General features: G+C 42.2%; 3 protein-coding genes and 3 non-coding genes across 7 annotated transcripts in view; 3 read left to right on the forward strand and 3 right to left on the reverse strand.

Moving 5' to 3' along the window:
- The first annotated feature begins 486 nt into the window (after positions 1–486).
- Positions 487–9472, forward strand: LOC119132090 (mitogen-activated protein kinase kinase kinase kinase 5-like). The gene is made up of 31 exons (XM_037267000.1): positions 487–1004; positions 1830–1887; positions 1959–2049; positions 2124–2188; positions 2274–2329; positions 3091–3138; positions 3331–3373; positions 3446–3518; positions 3583–3714; positions 3783–3845; positions 4083–4164; positions 4402–4518; positions 4587–4668; positions 5253–5305; positions 5410–5456; positions 5522–5569; positions 5641–5686; positions 5765–5906; positions 6109–6212; positions 6293–6331; positions 6891–6969; positions 7055–7131; positions 7223–7283; positions 7384–7486; positions 7568–7626; positions 7823–7908; positions 7992–8166; positions 8285–8353; positions 8430–8516; positions 8969–9095; positions 9190–9472. The coding sequence occupies exons 1-31, from the start codon at positions 903–905 to the stop codon at positions 9284–9286; spliced, it is 2511 nt and encodes an 836-aa protein (XP_037122895.1). The 5' UTR covers positions 487–902; the 3' UTR covers positions 9287–9472.
- On the reverse strand, positions 5044–5116 carry trnak-uuu. The gene has a single exon. It is a non-coding gene; the product is annotated as a tRNA-Lys (tRNA).
- Positions 6557–6629, reverse strand: trnak-uuu. Its single transcript has one exon. It is a non-coding gene; the product is annotated as a tRNA-Lys (tRNA).
- trnak-uuu lies at positions 8823–8895 on the reverse strand. The gene has a single exon. It is a non-coding gene; the product is annotated as a tRNA-Lys (tRNA).
- A 437-nt stretch (positions 9473–9909) lies between the features above and the next one.
- On the forward strand, positions 9910–19036 carry ube4a (ubiquitination factor E4A (UFD2 homolog, yeast)). The gene is made up of 20 exons (XM_037266998.1): positions 9910–9995; positions 10515–10687; positions 10843–11019; positions 11769–11881; positions 11967–12119; positions 12199–12358; positions 12468–12670; positions 12739–12930; positions 13017–13350; positions 13571–13700; positions 13769–14076; positions 14158–14290; positions 14370–14560; positions 14821–14921; positions 15043–15156; positions 15281–15455; positions 15535–15715; positions 15813–15960; positions 16061–16218; positions 16392–19036. The coding sequence occupies exons 2-20, from the start codon at positions 10555–10557 to the stop codon at positions 16531–16533; spliced, it is 3246 nt and encodes a 1081-aa protein (XP_037122893.1). The 5' UTR covers positions 9910–9995; positions 10515–10554; the 3' UTR covers positions 16534–19036.
- A 570-nt stretch (positions 19037–19606) lies between these two features.
- kmt2a (lysine (K)-specific methyltransferase 2A) overlaps positions 19607–23698 on the forward strand; it is a 33747-nt gene continuing 29655 nt past the window's right edge. For both annotated transcript variants that reach the window (XM_037266892.1, XM_037266890.1), the window contains exon 1: positions 19607–19881. In XM_037266892.1, coding sequence (XP_037122787.1) covers positions 19636–19881 — 246 coding nt within the window. In that variant the 5' untranslated portion in view covers positions 19607–19635. The remainder of the gene's footprint in view (positions 19882–23698) is intronic.

Below are 23698 nucleotides of genomic sequence, written 5' to 3' on the forward strand. Positions count from 1 at the left end.
TAAAACGTGATTGAAACGTAATCAACGTACACAAAGATATTGTCAAATTTTTCCAAATTTAGAAATTACTTCGGTCACTTTTAATTTCTGTTGCGCTCTGCCTCATACTAATGTCCACTAGAGGGCAGCAAACACACAACGCTACGGCAACAGTCTCTTAATAGCTTTTTTGGGGTTTTCTTGGTCAAGTGATCAAAAACGGGCAAATGACTTATAGACACATAAATGTCACGCGTAGCCCAAGTGAGTGCATTATTTTTTCTGTAGAAAAGAAAAAAAATATATATATATATTTTTTTTTAATTTATTTATTTACTTTTTTGGGGTGGTTGCGGCGCCCCCTCCCCAACTGGTGCCCTAGGCAATGGCCTAGTGTGCCTAGTGGTAGGGCCGCCCTTGGAATGTTTACGTGCGTATGTGTAATGTGGTTTCGTGTGACGTGTTCAGCGATGGAACAGTCGAGTTGACAGTTTCATCAACACATTTTAAACGGAGATTGATTCTTCCCTTGTTATATTCAGCGAACCTCAATGCAAACTCAACCCAAGTACATTTTGATTTAATTTTCTAGACCACAGCTGGTGTTTTTTTGACATATCATCTGCACCAGTGGACAGGAAATACATCTAGAAGTAGATTTGCATTGATTCTGCAAATGAGCAGATTATCAGTGAAGGTGCTGGAGTGCTGATAGGGTAAGACGAACAAGTGAGTGAGAAACAGGAAGGTGCGCGTCTGCGTGTGCACGGGCCTCCGCAGCTGTCCTACAAGTTGGAGATAAAGAAAAAGTGACTTAGAGGCTGTACATCAGCGCTTACATTAAGTGTGTGTGTGTTATTTGTATCCTTGTGTTATTTGTATCCTTGTGTGTATGTGCGTGTGAGAATTAAGTCAATCGATTGATGGATCTTCAACACGGAGAGGATTTCTCCACCAGGAACCCTCAGGACGACTATGAGATTCTGCTGAGGGTCGGATGGGGAACCTACGGGGAAGTTTACAAGGTCAGCTGCTAATCTTTTTAATAATTTATTATTTATTTTTTTGATAAATTTGCTATCATAGATGGAATGGAAGATTGAAGCAACTGAAACAAGGAATCTGTAATTATAGCCAAATTAACATTTTCTGTGTTAAATGAATGTATTATTGTTTGCAATGTTCCAGTGTTGTATTTTGTTTCTTGATAAGTAACATTTGTTATCGCGCTTTTGGTGCTTTGGCGCGGCCTCACAGGTCAGGAGGAAGTGGTTTAGCGAGAACTGAAAGTATGCAACTGCACCTTGAGTCAAAGCATAATCAAAAAAATAACTTTTCTTCTATCTTTAAACAATATACACAACTGGCCTGAAGGCAACAAAGACACAAACCGGTTCTTTATGCACTTTCTGTGCTTTTTTATTTACACTCAGGCCTGGTTAAATTTTACTGCACTTTCATCTTATTCGTGGCCATTTTTTGCCCATGTAGCGAGCGACATCTGTAATGGAAGATGTTTTTTTCCTCGTCGTTTGTTTCATTTACTGCTTATTTTTTTAAACTAACATCAGTTCTTCATTCCCCTAATTCAAGAAACGGTTTGATTGGATAATCTACTAGAAAAGCTCCTCTGTGTAACGCCGGAACCGGTATTGGCATATAACGTATAATAATAATAATAAATATTTTTAGAAAATGGGGGAGGAAGTTGGACACAAATGGCCAGCTAAGAACCCACTGGGTCAAATGGAATTAGCAATAAAACTTGCCTATGATCAATATTTAATTTTAATGATACAAACAAACTTCGCCTGACCTATCTAATGAGTGTGTTTATTTTATGTGTGCAGGCACGTAATAAGCTGAGGGGCGATCTGACAGCCATTAAGATTATTAAAACCGAACCAGGTGAGTAGGTTAATTTTTTTTTACTTTGTCGTGACTGAGCTTGTTACAAACATTTATTTGTTCTTCCCCAGAGGATGACTTTTCCACCATCCAGCAAGAGATAGTCATCGTGAGGAGCTGCAAACATGCCAACATTGTGGCTTATTACGGCAGCTACTTACGGTGAGACTGCGCGGCGACCGTTTGCGTCAAACATTGTCTTTATCTGATTGATTCGTTGATTGATTGACATGCAGGGCCAACAAACTGTGGATCTGCATGGAGTTCTGCGGGGGAGGCTCCCTGCTGGACATCTACACTGGTAAACATGAACAATAATCACAATGATGGTCTATTATTAAGATTGATAAGCAGAGATATATTTTTGATTTATTTGTATGTCACAGTAACTGGGTCTCTGTCAGAAGCACAGATTGCGTACATCTGCCGGGAGATGCTTCAGGTAGTCACACCATGGGTTCATTTTTGTGCCAGGGCAAGTCTAATTTACTGTGTTTGAGAGTTTAGCAGACCATACCGCGCCGAACTAGATGTTTCGGCAGACCAAGGCAGTTTTGTTTTACACGCCCCCGGTGCACGACAATTTATGATCACCCTGGAAACTTTGCATCACCCACAAGTAGAGATCTTACAGTTTCTTATTAACATATTCCGGGGTGTCATAGATAAGGAGTTCTCAACTGGTTTTGTCCAAGGGACCACCACTATAACCAAGAAGCAACTCAGGGACCACTGATTTGCCGGAATATTATTTTATTTTGCACCAAAGGAGGATAGACCTATACAGGCTATTTATTTGCATCTGTATGTCTATTTTGGGAAGCTCAGCTACATTTGACATCATTTGGATATTTAATGATTGACAAAATTAGCTGGAAAATAAATCAAGTCTAATTAATAAATCCATTAGATTTTTAAAAATGTTACAATTATATTCTATTCCCAATTTCATGGACCACCTGCAATACAGCCACGGAACACTAGAGGGCCGCGGACCACCAGTTGATAATCCCTGTCAAAGATTGTGTGCACCTCTCATTCCATAATTCAGGAAACTCCTCACATGCGCTTACATTAAACTTGCGCTGGCCACAAAAATATTTTTTTGGGTGATAATTATCATCATACCAAACATGATATTAATGAAAAAATGTCAAACACATTCTGTGTGGGGTGTGCGTGTTTTTTTGTGTGTCTGTTTAGGGTTTGGACTACCTTCATGCACAGAAAAAAATGCACAGAGATATCAAGGTGAACTCATTAAATATGATGTAAACATGGTATAGTCCAGAAAAAAAGTGATAAAAGATTATTTGCCTGTGGAGTACCTCTGGGTTGTATCCTAAGCCCCATTCTGTTTTGTTCGGGCTTTTGTAGTCTATTCATACTTATACTGTATATGTACTGTATGTGAGTTATTTTCTTCTTCTGTGTTGTCTCCAGGGTGCCAACATCCTCCTCACCGACCACGGTGAGGTGAAGTTGGGTAGGTGGAACGTGAAGAAGATGACAACTCATCAACTAGGCACATCATCATTTTGTCTTCTCTGTTATGTAGCTGACTTTGGAATCTCTGCCCAAATTACGGCCACGCTGGCTCGCCGGATGTCCTTCATTGGGACACCGTACTGGTGAGCTTGCAAATAAATTGTTGACCTCAAAGGGTTGACTGACCATTTACCCTCCTCCCCTCAGGATGGCGCCAGAGGTGGCAGCAGTGGAAATTAAAGGCGGTTACAATGAGCTGTGCGACATCTGGTCGGTGGGCATCACTGCCATTGAGCTGGCAGAGCTGCAGCCTCCCATGTTCGAACTCCACCCGCTACGGTAAATCATCATCATTGTCGTCATCATCATCATCAAAATTTAATTCTGTTTTCTTTTTCTTCCCTAAGTGTCCTGTTCCTCATGTCTAAGAGTGGCTATCAGCCTCCCAAACTGAAGGACAAAGCAAAATGGTAGCATTCTTCGAAATGATATAATTTCAGTTTTTTTTTTTAATGCAACTTATTTATTGATTTGATTGACTTTTTGTGACATTACTTGGGAATTTTACGCCTTCAGTGATGGATTTGAGTAATTTAATTGATGGAATTTAGTGACTTTAGTGAGTGACATTATTTATGGGTATTATTGTGACCTTCAGTTACATCACTTATGGACCTGATATGAGGTGGCCTGCTTACTGTGTGCAGGTCGTCCATGTTCTACAACTTTGTGAAGGCCATGCTGGTGAAGAACCCCAAGAAGAGACCAAGTGCCTCCAAGATGCTTACAGTCAGTCATATGATCATCAAGTGTACCTTGAAACCTTGCATTTAATACACGAGTTTGAAACCCCAACTCTCACTTTTAACCCTGGCTTGAAACCATTGCTTGCTAGCTTGATTGTCTACAAATCACCCTTGTTTGAAACCCCAACCAGGCTTGAAGCTCAGTTTTGAGTTCAGATTTGAAACACTAAAACGCTAACAATAGTTGGAAACTTTATTTGTGCCTGCTCTCGTGTCTCAGCACATGTTCCTGACCCAGCAAAGTCTGAGCCGAGCACTAACGTTGGACCTGCTGGAGAAGTGTCGACACCCAGAGAATCTCAAATTCTACCCAGCAACAGATGATGATGACATGGAGGTCTGACTTACTCACAGCACATTATGACAACAATTTGACTTGATTTGAAATCTCTATTTGGATTAAAGGTGAGTGGACTCGGATCTTTGAGGAGAATCCAGTCCATCAACAAACACAACTGGGCCGAGAGGAAACACTCACACACAAAGTGTAAGACAACACACAATCATATGAAGTAACCAGCAACTTCATAAGTTCTTCAGAAACTATCAGATTTAAGTAACTTTCTTGTCAGACTTTTGTAACTTTATTAATGGACTTTAATTATGTACAGTGCCTAGGTGGAAATGATACTACTTGACTTTTATGGGTTTATGTGACTTAATAGACTTATGTGACTTTACTAAAGGACTAGAAACATCATTGAGCGTATTCATGGGCTTCAGTGATGGATTTTACGAACTTAATAATTTAGTGACTTCGTTGTTACATTAGTCATTTATTTTTTACATTCTAACCCTTTTCTCAACACTTCCTGTAAATTTTCACCCGGAAATATTTATTTAGGTATTCTAAATAAATAAACGCCTGAACAGGGACTTGAACCCTGGACCCTCAGATTAAAAGTCTGATGCTCTACCGACTGAGCTATCCAGGCCCTTGAAGGTTCTACTTAGTTGTCCAGTCCAAAGGACAACAACCATATTGCTGCCGCTATTATTTTCACAAAATGTATTTATAAGTAAGACTGAATGATTTAATCAAATGAATCAATCTCCTTAATAATGTCGCAGTGGAGCAGATCTACTCTCAAACCCCCGTGAAGAAAGAATCAGCCCATATAACTGTGAGCCTTTAAAAACACAACCATCCATGCATCCACAATATCCACATGCAATCATTCACACTTAATCATACAATCATGACGTGCTTCGAATGTGTTCTTTGCAGCTGATGCGCTCAGGAAGCTCAAAAAGCACCGACACACATCCGACAAGGTATGCACACACACACATCATCGTATTGGATGTGTTTTTAAACGTGTGCTCATTTTATGCGTCAGGGGCAAGAGATCAGATTCTTCAGACGACGACTATGATGATGTGGATGTGTAAGCAGCTCACACACAATCTCACCCACGTACACACACACTCTCGATCCACTCTCTCTGTTTCCCCGCAGTGTCACAATGCCAATGGATGAAATGCCACCTCCACTTCCCCCCAGGGTAAAAAAAAAACAAGTCCAGGACTTCTCCAAACCTTTACGACAGAAATGAAAGTCATCAATGTATATGTGTGTGTAGCCCAAAGTGCGTTCCAGCTCTGAGGAAATCATTTGGGTAGAAGACGATGTCAAAGCGTCCTCTCTGTGCGTCCCCTTGCCCCTCGTCAGGACATCCAGTGGGACGCATGTCAAAGCGGCTCCACGCCACATGAGACACTCGGGTCAGACACGCATTCACGCACACATACATGCATTTTAATCTTCTCATTTTATTCACTCGTAGACTTTGGGGATTTTATTCAGGGACTTCAGTGATCGATTTGAGTAACTTCATCTAGAAGACTTTTGTGACAGTTGATGGAGTTTATTGAGGGATTTTAGGAGCTTAGTGACTTGATTGATGGACTGTGCGTGTGTGTGTAGACCCCTTGTCCTTCCAGTTGTTAGACCAACAGGTGGCGCCCTTACCTCCCGAGCTGCCTCCAAAAAGCAGACGCAGACACCAGCAGCAGCCGCCCTCATCAAAGGTATGAGTCGAAGTACAGACGTCTGCTTGCTTTTATTATTACACATGACACATCTCGTGTGTGTGTGTTTTTTTTCTCAGGACCCTGCCAAGTGTGTGAATCCTCTCAGGAAACCTTTTGTGAGTTCTAATGAATTTTACTAATAGGGTTGCTGCAGGGACTTAATCAATTTACTTTATTGGTTGACCTTTGGCAGATCAGTTAACAATACTTTTCTCAGTGGTGTGTCAAATTTGCAAAACTTTAGTTCGACAGGGTCTTTAAAGACATTTTCATCATCTTGTACTTGATTAATGTTAAAAACTTCAAACACACTTGATTTATATTTTCTTCTGCTGATTTGAAGCCTGAACAGGGGCTTGAACCCTGGACCCTCAGATTAAAAGTATGATGCTCTACCATCTGAGCTACCCAGGCTCTGGAGAAAAACTACCACAGAGTTCATTGAAAGGTTGAGGTTTATTGATGGCCGGACGGCAGAATTTAATGACTATTGATGGAGTTAAGTGACTATTAAAAGATTTTTGTGACTTTATTAACGGACAATATCAATTTTATTTCGTGACACCATTAACGGACTCGGTTGAGTTTGTCGTTATATACCGACCGAGTTATCCAGGCTCTGAGCTCGCAAACTATTTGAGATCGTACAGCCAAATGTCCTCCTCCCTGGTTCAGATCTACTTTAAGAAGATTTTCCACGGCTGTCCTCTCAAAGTAAAGTGCTCCACCACTTGGGAACACCCAGAAACCAAAGGTACCAACTAAATCGATGAATCCTCCACTTTTTAAAATTATTTTCAGTGTGTGACCCAGTGTGCCGTTTCTGACCCCCCCCTCAGATCAACACCTGATTGTCGGCGCAGAGGAAGGCATCTACACACTTAACCTTAACAGCTCGGAGGCCACCATGGAGCTAGTACGTTTACTTTGTGGGCATGCAATGATTTTTTTTTTTTAATTTCCAAGGTCTAAAGAAAATGCTGACTCTCTGTTCTGCTTCTATTCAGTTGTATCCTGGCAAGTGCACCTGGGTCTACAGCTGTCACAACGTACTCTTGTCCGTATCGGGTACGTCTTCATCACCTTCTCGAGGACTTGGAGGAACATATCAAGAAGTATATGAAAGCTCTCTTTTGAGAAGATCCTGTCGGTTTTTTTCTTTTTTTAGGTAAATCCTCACAGCTTCACTCCCATTCGCTGAAGGAGCTTCACGAGCAAGCTCGCAGGGACCAAAGGATGGTGGCGCTGCCCACTCATCTGCTATTGCCGCGGTAACGTCCGTCGGATGCTGCGCCACATCTTCATCACATGTTTTGTACTTCCTTAACTCACCCAAGAAAATGCATCTTTAGGAAATGTGCAGTGACGTGTAAAATTCCTGACACCAAAGGATGCAGGACGTGCTCAGTCGGTATTCACAAATACGTCAATTACTACAAATACTGTGTGTTTTTTTTTTCCTCCTCCAGCTATCTTTTTTTCACTCCCAAGCCTCCTTTTCAATCCCTCCTAACTGTATCTCCTTGTCTCCTCGTCTCCTTACTCAACATTCTTCTTTTTGCGGATGGTACTGTTTATTTTTGAAGCATGTGTTCCTTTTTTGTCAGCGGACAACTTCCTGTGCTGCGCACTGGAGTCCAGTGTGGTGCTGCTGCAGTGGTACGAGCCAATGAACAAGTTTTTGCTGATCAGGGTAGGCAGAGCTGCAACAAGGAGAGTTTATTTTTCTTTAAAAAGCACATCACAAACCAGTATTATGTCATTCCATCAATGTAGCATTTCGACTTTCCCCTCCCCAACACACTGCGAGTGTTTGAGACCGTGCTGGACCCCCAGCAGGAGTACCCGCTGGTTTGTATCGGGGTCTCCCGGGGGTCCGATCACGCGCTGCCCGTCGCTTTGGAGTACATCAACCTCAACTCCAACTCTTGTTTCACACGCAATGACACGGGTGAGCATCACACACACTCCTGCAACTACTACTGTAATTGTAATTATAGCAATCTAAGTCTTAGCAATTAACTGACATAGCAATGATGAAAACCGGCACTGCATGTGTATCGTCACAGATCAACGCGACTCAGATGTCATACAAGTCAAACAGTTGGACAGTAACTCGCTGCTGGTCTTATTGGAAGGTATGTTCATGTAATCTTCATATTGTCTTAATACTTTACTTAATCATTTATGTGTCATTCATCTTTCACACTGCAGGCACAGTACACATCGTCAGCTTGGAGGGGGCGCTAAAGAGCGGCCACCCTCACGAGACCACCTTCTCACATAATGTGGAGTCTGTAGGTGAGTCACCTCTGTCTTCCAAAGGTTTTGGAATTTAAATAATATCATAGTATAGTAATTGGACAATAAAAGCACAATAATATAAATAAAAAAGTAAATAGATGGGAATTAAAAAAAATAGAGGACCTATTATTAGTGCTGATACTTTTTAATAATAAGTGGATTTATCATCAAATTGAAAAAATTAAGCTAAATGTTTTTTTGTCAAAAAGCTGGATATGCAACCATTCAAGGTTTATGTCTTAAACATGACAGCACTTTTAAATTATCTAAAGAGATTCATTGATTAGCCTGTCTAAATGATAGCGCCTGAACAGGGACTTGAACCCTGGACCCTCAGATTAAAAGTCTGATGCTCTACCGACTGAGCTATCCATGCTCTGACAAATTAGGTTTTACGTCAGTTTATGTTTGTGTGTACATGAGAGCAATTTTTTTCTTTTTTTCTGCAGTGTATTTGGAGGACACATTGTTAGCGGTGTGGCGTCACGGTTGGCTGAGGAAGAAAAGAGGTGTCGCCAATGTGTTAGAAGAGACCACTGACCCCAAGAAACTCTTCCGGCTGATACAATCTGACAGGTCTGATATTTAACTTTTTGCATCTGATTCCAAACCGATGCCATTTCTGCAGTGCTCACTGTGCTCTCAATCATATACCATAATGTCCGTGCAGGATGGTTGTCTTGGAGACGCACCAGACCAAGGACCCCTCGGGATTTTCCAATTTGTACTTTTTAGAGATTGCTGAGAAGTACGTTATGCTTTCCTGATAGCTGTGAGCAGACCATGGTGGGATATGACCCGTTTCCATGCATAACTCATATCATATGAAAGGCTTGACCTCACATGATGAAACTGGTTTTGGTGGTCTTGGGGGTTGGGTCACTGGATTCCCAGTCAATGCTGATGTAACCAATGTAGTACTGTCATGTATTAAAGTAACTTAAAGTCTCCAAGAAGTGACTTGTCCAGTAATATGTTGTTATTTTAAAAACACAAAATTATGAGAGAGAGACACTTTTACCTTCATTTAATTTCATTTCACACATAAAACTAGTTATATATCTTAACATTGTCTTATATGTGGACCAATTTGTTAACTGATGTGTTTAAACACATTCCAACCTTTGACAAAGGTAATTTTTGATGAATGACTAAATAAATTATAAGAATAGATTATTAATTATAAATACAATAATAATGATGATAATAATAATAGGAAAAGAAAACAATAATTTGATATATATTTATAAATAGTTTTAACATAAACCATGGATTCATTGTAATGTACATAAATATAATTAAAATAAAATGATCATAACAAAAACAGTGAAACAGGGTTGAAAATAGGAAAAAAAAGAAATGTAGTCCGACTCATATTGATGACGTCATATCTTGTATTTACTGGGGAACTGACAGCATTCGTAGTGATACAGAGAAGAATTTACCAGCAAAATAGACACTTTGCAAGACAGACAGGTACGCCAACAGACCTTTATCCATTTGAATGCATAGAATAGCTGTTTATTTCATGCAGTCCTGGTCCGAATATATGAAATTGATGTCGAAAAAGCCACTGACAACTTAGCTTGTTGCTTCCCACGCTAGCTAACTTGCTAAAGTGATTAGCCGTCTACCAGCTAGCACTGCTTTTTACGACCAAATCATTCAAGCTTCTCGATGTCATCGTTGAAATATCGTGACCCACGAACAGTCCTCCATTAAGTACGCGTTTCTGAAAAACCGATGTTAGGAAGTTACACTAAGCTACCGAGCAGGTAGGAAGGAAGAGATTATACATCAATAACCCCTCTGTGTCTGCTTAAATCATCAATTTATGGATTTGCACATTGTGCAGCTTGTCTTGGCAATCACCATAATAACAGTATAATATGGATATTGTGCACGTGAGCAAGCATAAATGATCTTCGACTAGGAAGCACATTGTTAAAAATAGGTAGTGACAAATCATGTGACAATGATTTTGAATCCTTGAAGGCTATGATCTTGGCTGGCCTGAGTGTTGAGCCTCAGTGAGATGACTGACCAAGGCAACGACAACAACCACAACATCGCCCGTAACCCCTTCGCCGCCCTCTTCAGCTCGTTGGCTGATGCCAAGCAATTTGCGTCAGGCCAAAAGTCTGCACCGTTACCCACTGGACCGCCACGTGAGTAATTCAGAAGTGCTTCATGAAGCAGTCAAACTGCTGTTCGTACACATGAGTCGTATTTCAAGGAACCATTGTACTTAAAAGTTAAATACAACTGAACTGTTTCAGATCTAAGAAGACAGATTTAATACATGACTGTGTCACATTTACAGAAGATGACTCCGGAGAGAGCCAATCGGAGTCCGAGAACTCTGTCTCGGACAGCGTCGACGACAATGACGACTCTGTGACAGAGATAAGCCGATCCTTCCGATCTCGGCAGGAACTGTGCGAGCAACTCAATGTGAATCACATGATCCAGCGTATATTTCTCATCACTTTGGACAACAGTGAGTAAATCACAACTTCAGCTGCAATTTAACATGATATTTGAATCTTCCCATGTATTTTTTAACAAACACAAGCAATAAAATCATCTGTTTTACAATAAACATACAAGGTTAATTCTCCCTTCTGCCATCTAGTGGGAGAATATTTAATTGCTCTGCCTGTCCTTGAGCCTTTTATATGAATGTAAAAAAAACATTTAGGAGTCATCAATAATCAGAAAACAAATACTTTAATATTTGTAATGTAATGACGGTGTAATATTTGTTATCAATCATTTTTTGTACTATACTGGATAGATAGATTGACATGTTCCAGTCTTGTCCTGTAGGTGGCAGTAATACAATGTGACACCCACAAAGCTGTTTTTCAACTGTAATGTATTTTGGTCGCCACTATCACTCCCATCAAGCCTTGACTTGGTCATATGGTGAAGTCACACCAAGAATGTGCGGGAATGGAATCATGACTCATCACCGTCACGTTGCGGGAAGTTTTGCTTTGAGCGTGCTGGGTCTCTTTGCAACTGACACTCGTTTCAAGATGAGTCATTGTTCTTTGGAAGTGCACAATAAAAATCCCCAAGTCACCCAATAAACACAGCAGTGAAATCCATTTACTTGTCACAGATCTCAACCCCAACCTGTGAATTCAATCTTTTTTTTTTTTTATTCCGGCAAGTTTTTGTTTCATTTCTTTCAGGAGCGATTAATCCAGTGCATATGCGTGCATATTTTATCCTCACTTCTAGGTGATCCCGGTTTAAGAGGGGACAATGGCATCCCGCCTCGCTGTGTTTACCTGGAGGAGATGGCGGCTGATCTGGATGGACAGGATTGGCTGGACATGGATAACATAGAGCAGGTTAGGTCACCATTTTGTACATTATTTTGCATTTTGAGTAGCAGCGGTTTTGATCATGTGCTCTTCCTGTTTCTTTCCCCCACAGGTGCTTTTTAATCGTCTGCTGCTGCTCGAACCAGGAAACCATCTCATCCACATGACGTCATGCAGCGCCGTGAACCTGTCAGCTGATCGTGACGCTGGAGAGAAATGTGCCATCCCGTACCTCTTTGCTTGTTTTCAGAGGGCAAAGGAAGAGGTATGATAAGAAGAGTATTGATGGTAAAAAGAAATTAAGGGTCCACTCAAATAAAAACTGGTGTTTTTGGTTTCATCAGGTGACCAAGGTGCCAGAGAAACTATTGCCATTCTCCGTTCGTTGTAAGAACCTGACGATCTCAAACACACGCACAGTTCTGCTCACCCCAGAAATTTACGTCAACCAAAGTGTGTACGAGCAGCTTCTGGACCTGCTCCTGGATGCTTACAGTAGAGCACGTATGTTCTGGATCGAGCTTGCCCGAGTTCTTGTGTGCTGACTTTGTCACAGCAGAAGCTTAATGTGTCATTTTTGCTCGCTCCTTGCAATGTCCTGATGGCATTTCAGAGCCAGAGGAGGTGGTGGAGTTTATTGAGGAAGTGATCGCCGCCTTGCTCTCCGACCAAGAGGTGCGGACCTTCCAGGAGGTGATGGTTCCAGTGTTTGATATCTTCCAGGGGAGAGTCAAAGACATGGATCTGTGTCAGCCCTTCTTATACTTCTACCTTGACGTGCTTCTCTACTTCAGCTACAATAAAGATATCGCCAAGGTCAGAAAGCACTTTTGGAGGTTTGTTGACGTTACAAGAAGATGTCCACTGATGCTTGATCCTTCCAGGTATTGATGGAGCACATTCAGCCCAAAGATCCGGCTAATGGCTTGATGTACCAGAAGAGCCTTTTAGGAACCGTGTTGAGCGTGTCTTGCTTGCTGAAAACACCAGGAGTGGTCGAGGGACATGGCTACTTCCTGAACCCATCACGTTCCAGCCGTCAGGAGACTAAAGTCCAGGAGGCAAACATCCACCAGGTGAACACTTCTTCGGTTGTCAGCGGGACTACTGTGAACCCGATGAAGGCATCGGAGCTCACCCAGGTGTGGAACTTCTTTTGCAGTTTATGGGCCAGTATCACGACAAGCTGCACCAAATGTTTAAATACCTGCTGCAGCGGTCGAATGAGACGCGCCACCTGCTGCTGTCGTGGTTGGGCAACTGCCTGCACGCAAACGCTGGCCGGGCCAAGATTTGGGCCAATCAAATGCCCGAGATCTTCTTTCAGATGTATGCCTCCGATGCGTTCTTCTTGAATTTGGGCGCAGCACTTCTGAGGCTGTGCCAGCCCTTCTGCCGGCCACGTTCGCCCAAATTGCTCACATTTAATCCCACGTACTGCGCAATCAGAGACTTGAGTGAAGAGGAGAGGCGCATTCGCAATGTGCATGCGAGAGGTAAACAAAAGCGTCCTTCTAATGACCTTGTTTATCATTGCCGCCATTTTACTGACATGAATTGGTCAGTGGTACAGTCAGAGCCCAATTGTTTGTAATTTACTGTGTGTGACTGCGTCCGGCTTCAAAGCGCAAATCATGAATAAGAAAAAGAGTATGCAAGTTTTTGTAGTGGCAAGTGAATTTATACACTGAAATAATCAGCTGTATCCTTTGCCAGGTCTTGACAAAGAAACCTGTCTGACCCCCATGCCCTCCCAGCCCACGCAGGAGCCCGCAGTGGAGTCCTACAGCCTGCTGACGGAAAACCTCGTCCTCACTCAGCTCACCCTGCATCTCGGCTTCCACAGGTTCGCTACTCCTCGTATGCGTTGTGTCTCCCATGTGACAAACATGAACCGGTGTGGTGTTGTCGCAGACTCCATGAACAGCTGGTCAAGATGAACCAGTCTCTCCACCGGCTCCAGGTGGCGTGCGAAGAAGCCCACCGTACAGGCAGCCCCATGACGGAGCAACTCTTGGAGCAGTTTGAGCGCCTGATGATTGTTTTCTTGTCAACCAAAGCCGCGACCACGCAGCCCGCCATGCTGCAATGCTGCCTTAGCCTCCAAGCGTCCACTGCCGCTCTGCTGGTGCAGTTTGCTTTGGGAAACCACGGCCCCGAACATGTAGCACTCAGTTTTCCGCTGCCAGCACTGCAGAACACCATGCTCTGCTTTGTACCAGGTAAGGTTAAGTATACTTCAGTTAAGATCAATACGTTTGACTAAAACGTGTTCTATGAGATTACGTTTGTATGTTTTACAGAGTTTTTTGCCGAGAATTTGGGAGATTTCTTCGTCTTTCTGCGTCCGTTTGCCGATGATGTTTTGGAGACCTCAGCCGAAAGTCTTGAGCAGATTCTTAACTTCATCACCGTCTTCATGGGGAATGTAGAGAGGTACAATATAGGATTTGATTGTGGTAGATCAAACAAAACCATGAGTGGTTCAATAAAAAACATCTTGAATTCATGGCAGGATGAAGAATCCACATTTAAGAGCAGAGCTGGCAGAGGTCTTAGAGGCTGTAATGCCCCACATGTTGCCTCTGGCACCTGGTTCACCTCAGCCAATCGTCTTCCAGCGACAGAGAGTCTTCTGCTCTTACAAATATGCACCACAGTTGGCTGAAGCCCTTATCACTGTGTTTGTGGACATTGAATTTACAGGTGAGACACTTATTCCGTTCGCGTGCGGCACAACGACAAAATGCCACCTCACCATGTTTGCTTTGAAACTATCTTTTTTTTTTTTTTTAAATAAACAGAGACAGATCCTAATATCTGGAGATTTTTGCGATGTGGGGACGATATTGAAAATGGGAACCTCGCGGTGTGTTAAAAGATGTTCTCCACAGAGAAATTGCCAATTACAGATTGTTCTACAGCAAATGGAAACCTCTCATTTTTTGCCCCTTGTTGTTCTTCAGGTGATCCTCACCAGTTTGAACAGAAGTTCAATTACAGGAGACCCATGTATCCCATCCTCAAGTTCATGTGGGGTGAAAATAACTACAGAGAGAGTATCAAGGTAATAGGAGAGATGTGTTTCTTTTTCATTTGGTTTTGAAAAAATAAAAGCCCAACTTGGTTCTTACTACCAATGACCATGTAGCAAATCAATAAGAACATATACTTTTGTGTTTTCTCAGCATTTGGCAGACTATGCATCCAAGAACCTGGAAGCCATGAATCCTCCTTTGTTCCTCAGGTTCCTCAACCTGCTAATGAACGACGCCATCTTTCTTTTGGATGAGGCTATTCAGGTGAGGCGACACCACACAAATAACACAGGAATAACGCATATCCCCTTTCAAGTAGTTTTTGTCTCACTGTGCAAGGGAAACAATGGATTTTATTTTTCAGCTATACTTGTTTTGAATCTTGCAGTACCTGAGTAAAATCAAGATCCTGCAGCTGGAGTGGGATCGAGGGGAGTGGGATGACCTGGCCCCTGATGCCCGAAGGGAAAGGGAGTCAAGCCTGCAGATGTTTGGACAGCTGGGTCGCTTCCACAACATCATGTCTAATGAGACCATCGGCACGCTGGCCTTCCTCACCTCAGGTTGGACTGATTCAAATGCACTATATTTTAAATTCTTGCCATTCTTCTGCAATAATGTCCCTGTTTTATCCCCTCCTAGAGATCAAAGGGATCTTTGTGCACCCTTTTCTGGCTGAGAGGATCATCTCCATGCTCAACTACTTTTTACAGCACCTGGTAGGACCCAAGATGGGTGCTCTTAAAGTGAAGGACTTCAGTGAGTTTGACTTTAAGCCTCAGCAGCTTGTCTCTGACATCTGCACCATCTACCTGAACCTGGGGTACGTTGTGAGCGCTCTCCTGAGCGCTGTGTTGGATGATTTTGCTTCAACCGGTTGAGTTACTGTAATTTAATATATTTGTTATTTTCTTTTAAAGAGATGAGGAGAATTTCTGTACTACCGTCCCAAAGGATGGACGTTCGTATTCGCCGACCCTCTTTTCCCAAACAGTGAGGGTACTGAAGAAAATCAACAAGCCCGGGGACATGATTGTGGCTTTTGGACTCCTTGCTGATAAAATAAAGGTATTTGTCTCTGTAGGAGACAATCAAAATATATTTTTTTTGGGGGGGGGGAGGAATCCTGTGTATTTCAAACTCTCCTGTCACTCTGCCTGCACTGTAGTCCCATGCAGATCGACAGTTGCAAGACGAGGAGACTTATTCGGATGCCCCAGAGGAATTCTTAGATCCCATTATGTCCACACTGATGCTGGATCCCGTTCTTCTTCCTTCTTCCAACGTCACAGTCGACCGCTCAACTATAGCAAGGCATCTCCTCAGGTTAGTTCTCAAATAACGTCAGGGTTCTTTTACATCTCTGGTTTGTTTTCGTTGCTTTGAATCAATTAAAAGGTTTGTAAACTTGATTCATTTTGCCACGGGTTTAGTTCCTTCTCACACTAAAAAAAACAAAGCAAAAGAGTGTCTATAAAAAGAGTGTGTCCTCATTCCAGTGACCAGACAGACCCATTCAACCGCAGTCCTCTCACCATGGACCAGATCAGGCCAAATGAGGAGCTCAGACAACAGATCTTACAGTGGCTGGATAAGCATAAGCAGGAGAGGCTGCAGCTGGGACCAAGTGACCAGACTTGATCCGCTCAGTGCCTAACAGTGACTGCATCCTTGTTTGCTTTCCTCTTTTACATCGAGAGTGCTCCTCTGCCTTTTTTTGGAGGAGGGGTAATCTCTGGTGTGCTTGTCGCCACAGATTCTAGACTTCTGTCTAATACTGCATTCAAATCCTATTTAATACAGCCTAGCCTTCGTACAACAGACTGCCGCATCACAGCTGGTTGACAAATGTTTGCCCACTGGGAAACATTAGCATTTTGGGAGGAATGGGATTTTAAGCAGAATAGCGCAACTACAGGACCGTGAAAAAGCATTTGCCTCATCCAGATTGTTGTATTTTTTATTTTTTTTTTAACCTCACTTAAATGTTTCATACCAGTCAGCTAATTTTAAACTCCTCGGCCCATCGCAGACACGGAGAGATGCACACAAATGCAACTGAACCGGACCATCATGAACGAATTACAGTCGGCGACTCGTTCTCGCACACCTTGCGATTGACCCTCGACCGCATAGCAACTTGCTGCAGCACAAAAAAAAAAAAAAAAAAAAAGAAATTAAAAAAAAAAGAGTAGCGGTAATGAAATATGGTGTTCTAGGAATGTGAAGATTGGGAGAGTAAAAAAGGGTTGCATATTGATATTTGTCTGTTTCGTAATTATTATAATACAAATGTCCACATAATTATTCATAATATCAATTAATCATAAGTATAATCAACGTGATCTCAGCAAATTAATTTCAGAAGTGTATAACACACTTTGCATTAATCAATACTTCTCAAGTTTAAGAAGCTTGGTGACCCCTGTGTCAGTTTTTATTGAACCACAAACAAAACCATTTTCATGCCCGCTGTGCTGTTAGTGAAAAATAAAGAAGAGAGTGTGGCTAGTTAAGAGACTGTTAGCATTGATTGCGCCAACATTTTGTTGACAGAGACTCTCCACGCTGCACTATTTTAACCACAGGTACACATAAAAAATATTAGAAATATTAAGTATTATTTTCAAACACAACATATACATACTGTATATACTGTATCGGTACAGCCTGTCAGCAGTGGTCTGGATTTGGCTTCTTACCTTTTTTTTTTTTTTGCGACAGCTCATGTGATACGATGTTGCGTTTTCGATATCGTGTCACAGTTCACCTGTGTATCCATCACAAGTTAATGAGAAAGATGGATTGCAATCATTGCTGCCGAAAGTGGCACAAATAGTTGTTGGGTTCAGGAAGCAAGGTAACCAATAAATGCTAATAATACATATGGATAATATAAGTTTTTCATTCAAACAGTAAGGCCCTCTGAGGACTAAAAAAAAAAATCTGAAATTTAATCTCCTCACCCCTGTCTTGACTTTTGTGATACTTTGACATTCACATCAATTGTAATGTTAGGGCTTTTTAAATATTCTTCACACACGTACCACCTTAACAAAACCTCATATAGCTACACAAGTATTTTGTGATGCTTAGATGGCAGAGTTGAATATTTATTACTTAGGCTCCAACTACAGTTGCATTACTAATACGCAGCACTTTTGTGTCAAGCTACATAGAGATATAAACAGCTCCTAAACTGTAAGGCAAATATTTTTTTTAAACGTGTGAGGTTTTTATTTAGAGCCCTCATTGTATTTGTTTTGTAAATTGCAATGACGGCTTCATAAGCACACGTCAGCATTTAAAGGTCTGACATGATTAAAGAATATATTTGTCCTGTCAGATACCGCATTAAGGAAGTCTTGCTGGAAAGTCCACTATGCACAGCACAATTCCTTAGTTTTAAATGTGAAATCTCTTTTTTGCCAACTATGTGCTTGCTGGTGGTTGACCAAAAAAAATAACGAAGAAACTGATGACAGTCGGTTTAAGGATACAAATGTTTATATCTATTACAGAGGTGCTGAACATTCACTGGGATGTCATTTATTCTGTTTACCCAACACAACAAAGATGGGGAGGTGAGGGGTTATTTTTCGTTATTAATGTTTTGTAGCGTTAAAGAGGTGGCAAAGTTCTCAGAGAGGCGTTTAAAATAATCTGTTTGGATTGACAAAGTCAAATTACAATATAATACAAGAGTACGGGCTGCTGAATGTTATTTTATTTTCCCTGTGTTTATCCTGAGACCAGATATTACTTTCTTAATTTCCCTTTAAATTGCTAACGGTTAACTGATTGCTGGTAGTGTTTTGCAAGGATTTTATATTGTTTGCATTAACATGAAGAGCCAACTGAATTACACTTTTGAGACATTTTGGTTTTTCTAAATAGAGAGAGCTGCAGGTAGAGTGCAAGGAGGAGATTGACTCAATAAGTGCAGGTTTATCCGTTTAGAATTTAAGAAATAAAAGTTATTCAATGTGGTTGTGATCAAGACAAAATGTGAAGGAAGTACAGTATGTGGTGGTTTGGCATGCCTGTGCTTTAAGAATCTTTGGTGAAAATATAATGCTCTATTTTTGTTTTATTGTAAAATTTTACTTTGAGTGTACAGTATAATTAAAAAAAATAAAAACCATTTGTCTTTTTTGTGGCTATATGCTAGATTTTATTTTACACTGTGTAAAATGAGGTGGGCATATTTTGCTTGTTTATGAGTGCCTTTAGAGAAAAAATGGTGGAATATCGAATATCACCACCACAAATGCATGTTTCTTGCAAATGTGGCACAGTTTTAAAGCAAATAAATAGGTTATTAATGGTACAGCTAACCAAGGAGCATTGAAACAACACTTGCGCTATTTTCGGATTTTATTATGCGTCTATTCGTGCAACATTGCTCTCGTTCAAAGAAGTGGTTTGGTTTTGTCGCGTGCCTCTGTTTATTCCAACAGTTTATTCCAACAGTTTGACTTCTTTTTGTCATTCAAGTGCGCCGCTCGTTTCCCGGGCAAAGCCCCTGAATCTGATTAGAACTCGGCGGCGCTGAGCTCCAATCGCGCCCACTGAGCGAATGCATTGTCCGGGCAGTGTCGGGTCCGCCCCGCAACCTGGATAACGACGCGTCGGCCAGTAAGAGCGGAGGCCGTGGCGGAGCTTGTTTATGTGGAGTGCTGGCTCAGGGTTCCGCCCACCGACGTATCTGTGATTGCAGGGCACATAGGCACAGAGTGTAAAATGGCGCACAGCTGTCGGTGGCGCTTCCCCGCTCGGCCCGGAGGGAGCAGCAACTCCGGCACCGGGAGGAGAGCGGGCCGGGTAAGAGTCACTGCCTCTCTGCGGAACGACCCGGGAGCCCACCCGCACGCCGCTGGCCTCGGACCCGGGTTTGATGCTGCACTACAGGTCTCTTCGGTCATCGGGAGCAACCTGCAGAAATTTCGGGATGTTTTGGGAGAATCGAGTGATTCGAGCAGCGCGGAGGTAAGCACTGGACGGAATGGGGGGTGAGGAAGAGACCATCCCGGTTGGGGAGTCTCGGTACCGGGAGAAGCGTTCGTTGTTTTGCAGCTAACGGTCCAAACGTGGACAATCTATCGGTGTGCGAACTGAGCAGAACTTGCCATCGCCAGGATGCTCCGTTAACTTTGCTGCACTTTTACGAGCACAAACTTTTTATCCGAAGCCCACACGGCACCGAACCGAGACGTTTGCTTGTGTCAGGTTCTGCTGGGAACAAAGTTAGTTTGTAGTAGAAGTGAGAAGAGAGGCTACATCCTCATACTCTTTAGGCTGGACCGTAACTAGCAGCCTAACACAAAACACTCCCCCCCCATCTTCTAGAAATGAGTGTTTATAATATTATTATTACCACCCAAGGGCACATTATTAGCGTTACTAACTCTCTATTAACAGATAACAAACACCCATCATGTAACCAAGCCACTACAACTGCTCCATTAGTTAGCAACTTGACATTAGCTCGATTGGACGCTTCAAGACTTGCACGTCTTATACCATAACAGTAAAAGTTGTTTGTCTCTCTAGGCGAAATTTTTTTGGAATACAAATTGTATGAATTCTACCCTTCAAGGTAGCGTGTAGTATGTTTGAAAACAAGACATGTCAACTTGAAGGGGGCGAGAGCACACAAATATGATCGGGACTCGAAGTTAGCGCTCCTCCACGGCAGTAGTTCGTTTCATTTAATTCTCTCGCGGGTATATTTCCAAGAAATGATTTGTGTTAAATCACAGGCTTTTCTTGAGATGTGCATCTTGCTGCGAAGATTCGGCTAACCTAGCTGGTGGATTAGCTCGTACGCTAGCTGCTCCTAGTACAGTTTTATTTCCACCTATTGAGTGTTTTCAGGGTTGTGGGAATTGGCCAAGTATTTATGCTTGTCTGACATCACTCCAACGGGTCGGGCATCACAATGTGGAGCTTACAAGTGCAGCCATTTCTACTGCTGTTTGTGGCTTGGCTAACGAAATTAGCATACTACGCCACGCTAGCCGTCATGCTACTGCTGATGCGTTGGAAAATGGGAGGTGAACCCATTCTCTTCGTAGCCAGTGCGTAGCTCGCTAGGAGCGACACGATGCGCGGCTTGCAAACGCTTCGTGGTCACGTTTATTACGGAGCCGCATGCATCCTCCCCTTTCTCTGTTTGTTTTAAAATGTTGCACTTCGAGAGATTATGTGCGACTTGGGGAGTTTCGAGTTGGCTTCGTCGAGTGACAGTGCGCATGCAGGGCCGGCTACAACAACAACGAGCACCCAGCTTGACGGGCCGTGTGATGTGGGGGTGTGTTCGCCTTAGCGAACTACCATCTTCCTTTTCTGCCAGCAGCAGAAGCAGCAGCAGCAGCAGCAGCGTGCTACCGTTGCAGTGGCAACAGTGGTTGCAAGTGGACTTAAGTCGTTCATTTTGTTTTCACTACAGGTGATGTACTGGACTGGTACATGTTGTATCTTTTCATGCAGAGTATTCTGGTTGCATCAGAAAGGCAATGTAGCTCACAATTCACTTTATAATGGGAGTCTCTAACTCGTGGCCTGAGGGCCATTTTGCAGGTAGCTGGTATTTTGACATCAAAGTTGTGCAATGGCCCCCCACCTTTTTTCCCCATTTTTTAATCACATGTATGTGGTAGCACAGGCTTTCAGTGAAACGTAAATGTGAGGTGACACCAAGTGGAAGGAAACGATACCCAGCCAGCCTGTCCTTGTCATGTCTTTCATTTGTTGCCATCTGTTTTTTCATATTATGAAACGGATGGTGGGAAATCAATTATAATTGGATCCGATTTATTTGGTGATGGTGAGAGGTTCTTAAGACCATATCCCCCAGCCTTTTTTCACAAACAAAGGAAATGCTGTCATTTATTCACATTTGACTCGAATACTTTCAGGCCAGACTTTAAGATCCAAGTTCTGAGATGATAAGGAGTAAAGAAGACATTCCCACTTCCCAGCAGTCTCAAATGCCTCACTTGAAAATGGATCAGCCCTTTCAATTCACACTCCCCCAAAATAAATCCCACATCTTCTGGTGGGACGCAAGAGAAATGAAAGTATAGCAGCACATTTGATTTGTAGAGACAGCTGCAATGCTGCATGATGAAAAATATATGTATTTTAGTTTTAGAGAGTGCTTTGTGCTTTTTTCCAATGAAGCACATTTCATTTGGTGTGTATTGTTTTGTACTTCAATGTATTCTTTACCTTCTTGAGTGCTCTGCAGTATTACTGATGCAGAGAGGCAGACTGGGCCATTCACCCTCATAGAGCTCAGCACAGCCTATTGAAGATGAGGGCCTAGCTTGGTACACACAGTAATAGTTTCTATAAATAAATGCTTAATCACACTTTGGAAAAAAAAGATTTGAGATTGTGTACAGTGGCATCAAATGGCAACCACAATCACGTCCTTTAAGCTTTTTGACTTTCGTTGACATCAGTTATATTTGGAATAATTCGCTCCTCCAGCTGTCGCAATTGTATGTTTTGAGAAATGTAATTACAAAGTTTATTAACTTGACAAACTTTTGTAGAAATCTTTTTACAAAAGTTAACCTGTCTAATATTAATACATAAGAAACACCATTAGCTTTACTCACTAACGGGGGAGAGGCACTTATTAGCACTAAATTAATACTTAGAGTGCATTAGTGCTTTGTGTTTTTTTGCGAACTAAGTTTGGGTGGTATGATAACTTCATTACGGTATTTCATACATACGCATTTTCCGTGATTCTTGGAAAGCAGAAAGTTCTGGTATGATGAAAACATGGACGCCTGCTAGCGATTAGATGCGGATAAGAAGGAGAACACATACGAAGGAAATTAAATTGCAAAGCCGACATCCATCCGTATGGTGCGCCGAATTACAAGGCACATTGTCAATTTGTGAGAAAGTTAAAGGATAATACAGAAGTGTGCCTTATGGTAATAAAAAATACTGTACACTACAAAGTCTAGTGGCACAAATTTTGGTAGCCTTTTTCTTTTATTGAGTGTGAATTGTTACATCTCCACGATGCAAGTTGTAGACACAGCTTGTGGTTGTCCATTCAGGATCAGTGTAATGCATCGGTGGCCATACTGGGGCAGGATTGTTCAGGCTCACTACAGCCCCGCTTGGTTCACAGGGTGACGCTGAACAGAGCGCCAGCCGGACTCTGGGCCAGGTCCACCTCCCTCCCTCCCTCCCTCCCTCCCTCCCTCCCTCCCTCCCAAATCCATCCAGACAGAAAAACCCAAATCCAACACAGACACAGAACTCCATCTGAGGAGCAGAGCAACTTTTATTCTGACAGCTGCCACTTTGGAATGGATTACTAAGCCTATTGCCGCGGCTCAAAGGGGTGCTTGTCGGCTGTTGCTGTCCAAATGAAGGCATTTGTTCGCTTTTGTGTGTGTGGAGGGAATTCATTCTCTTGATCGCTCCAAGCTTCAGTTGCTTCTTTTTTTTCAGGGTTTCCAATCTGTCCAGTTTTTGTTATTTTGTAATTGTGCAACATAGTCCCCCACTCTCTTCCACTACTGTGACCCTCTTAATTCTACTGTCCCGCCTCATTGTTTGAAAGAAATAGTTACCTCACATTCATACTAATCCAAAGTTAATTAGTATTTTGGACATATTTTGAAAGTAAAGATACAACTATTTTGCTAATTATCGCTGTTGTGGTTTGTGGGAGTTTCTCATCAACAAACTGGCCAGTGTCATTTTCTGTTTCATAGCATGAAAGATGGAATATCAGAAGCGAGCTTGAAAAGAAATTATGGCTGGTAGGAGT

Source organism: Syngnathus acus, chromosome 13 (assembly GCF_901709675.1).
Source record: "Syngnathus acus chromosome 13, fSynAcu1.2, whole genome shotgun sequence".
Classification (NCBI taxonomy): Eukaryota; Metazoa; Chordata; class Actinopteri; order Syngnathiformes; family Syngnathidae; genus Syngnathus; species Syngnathus acus.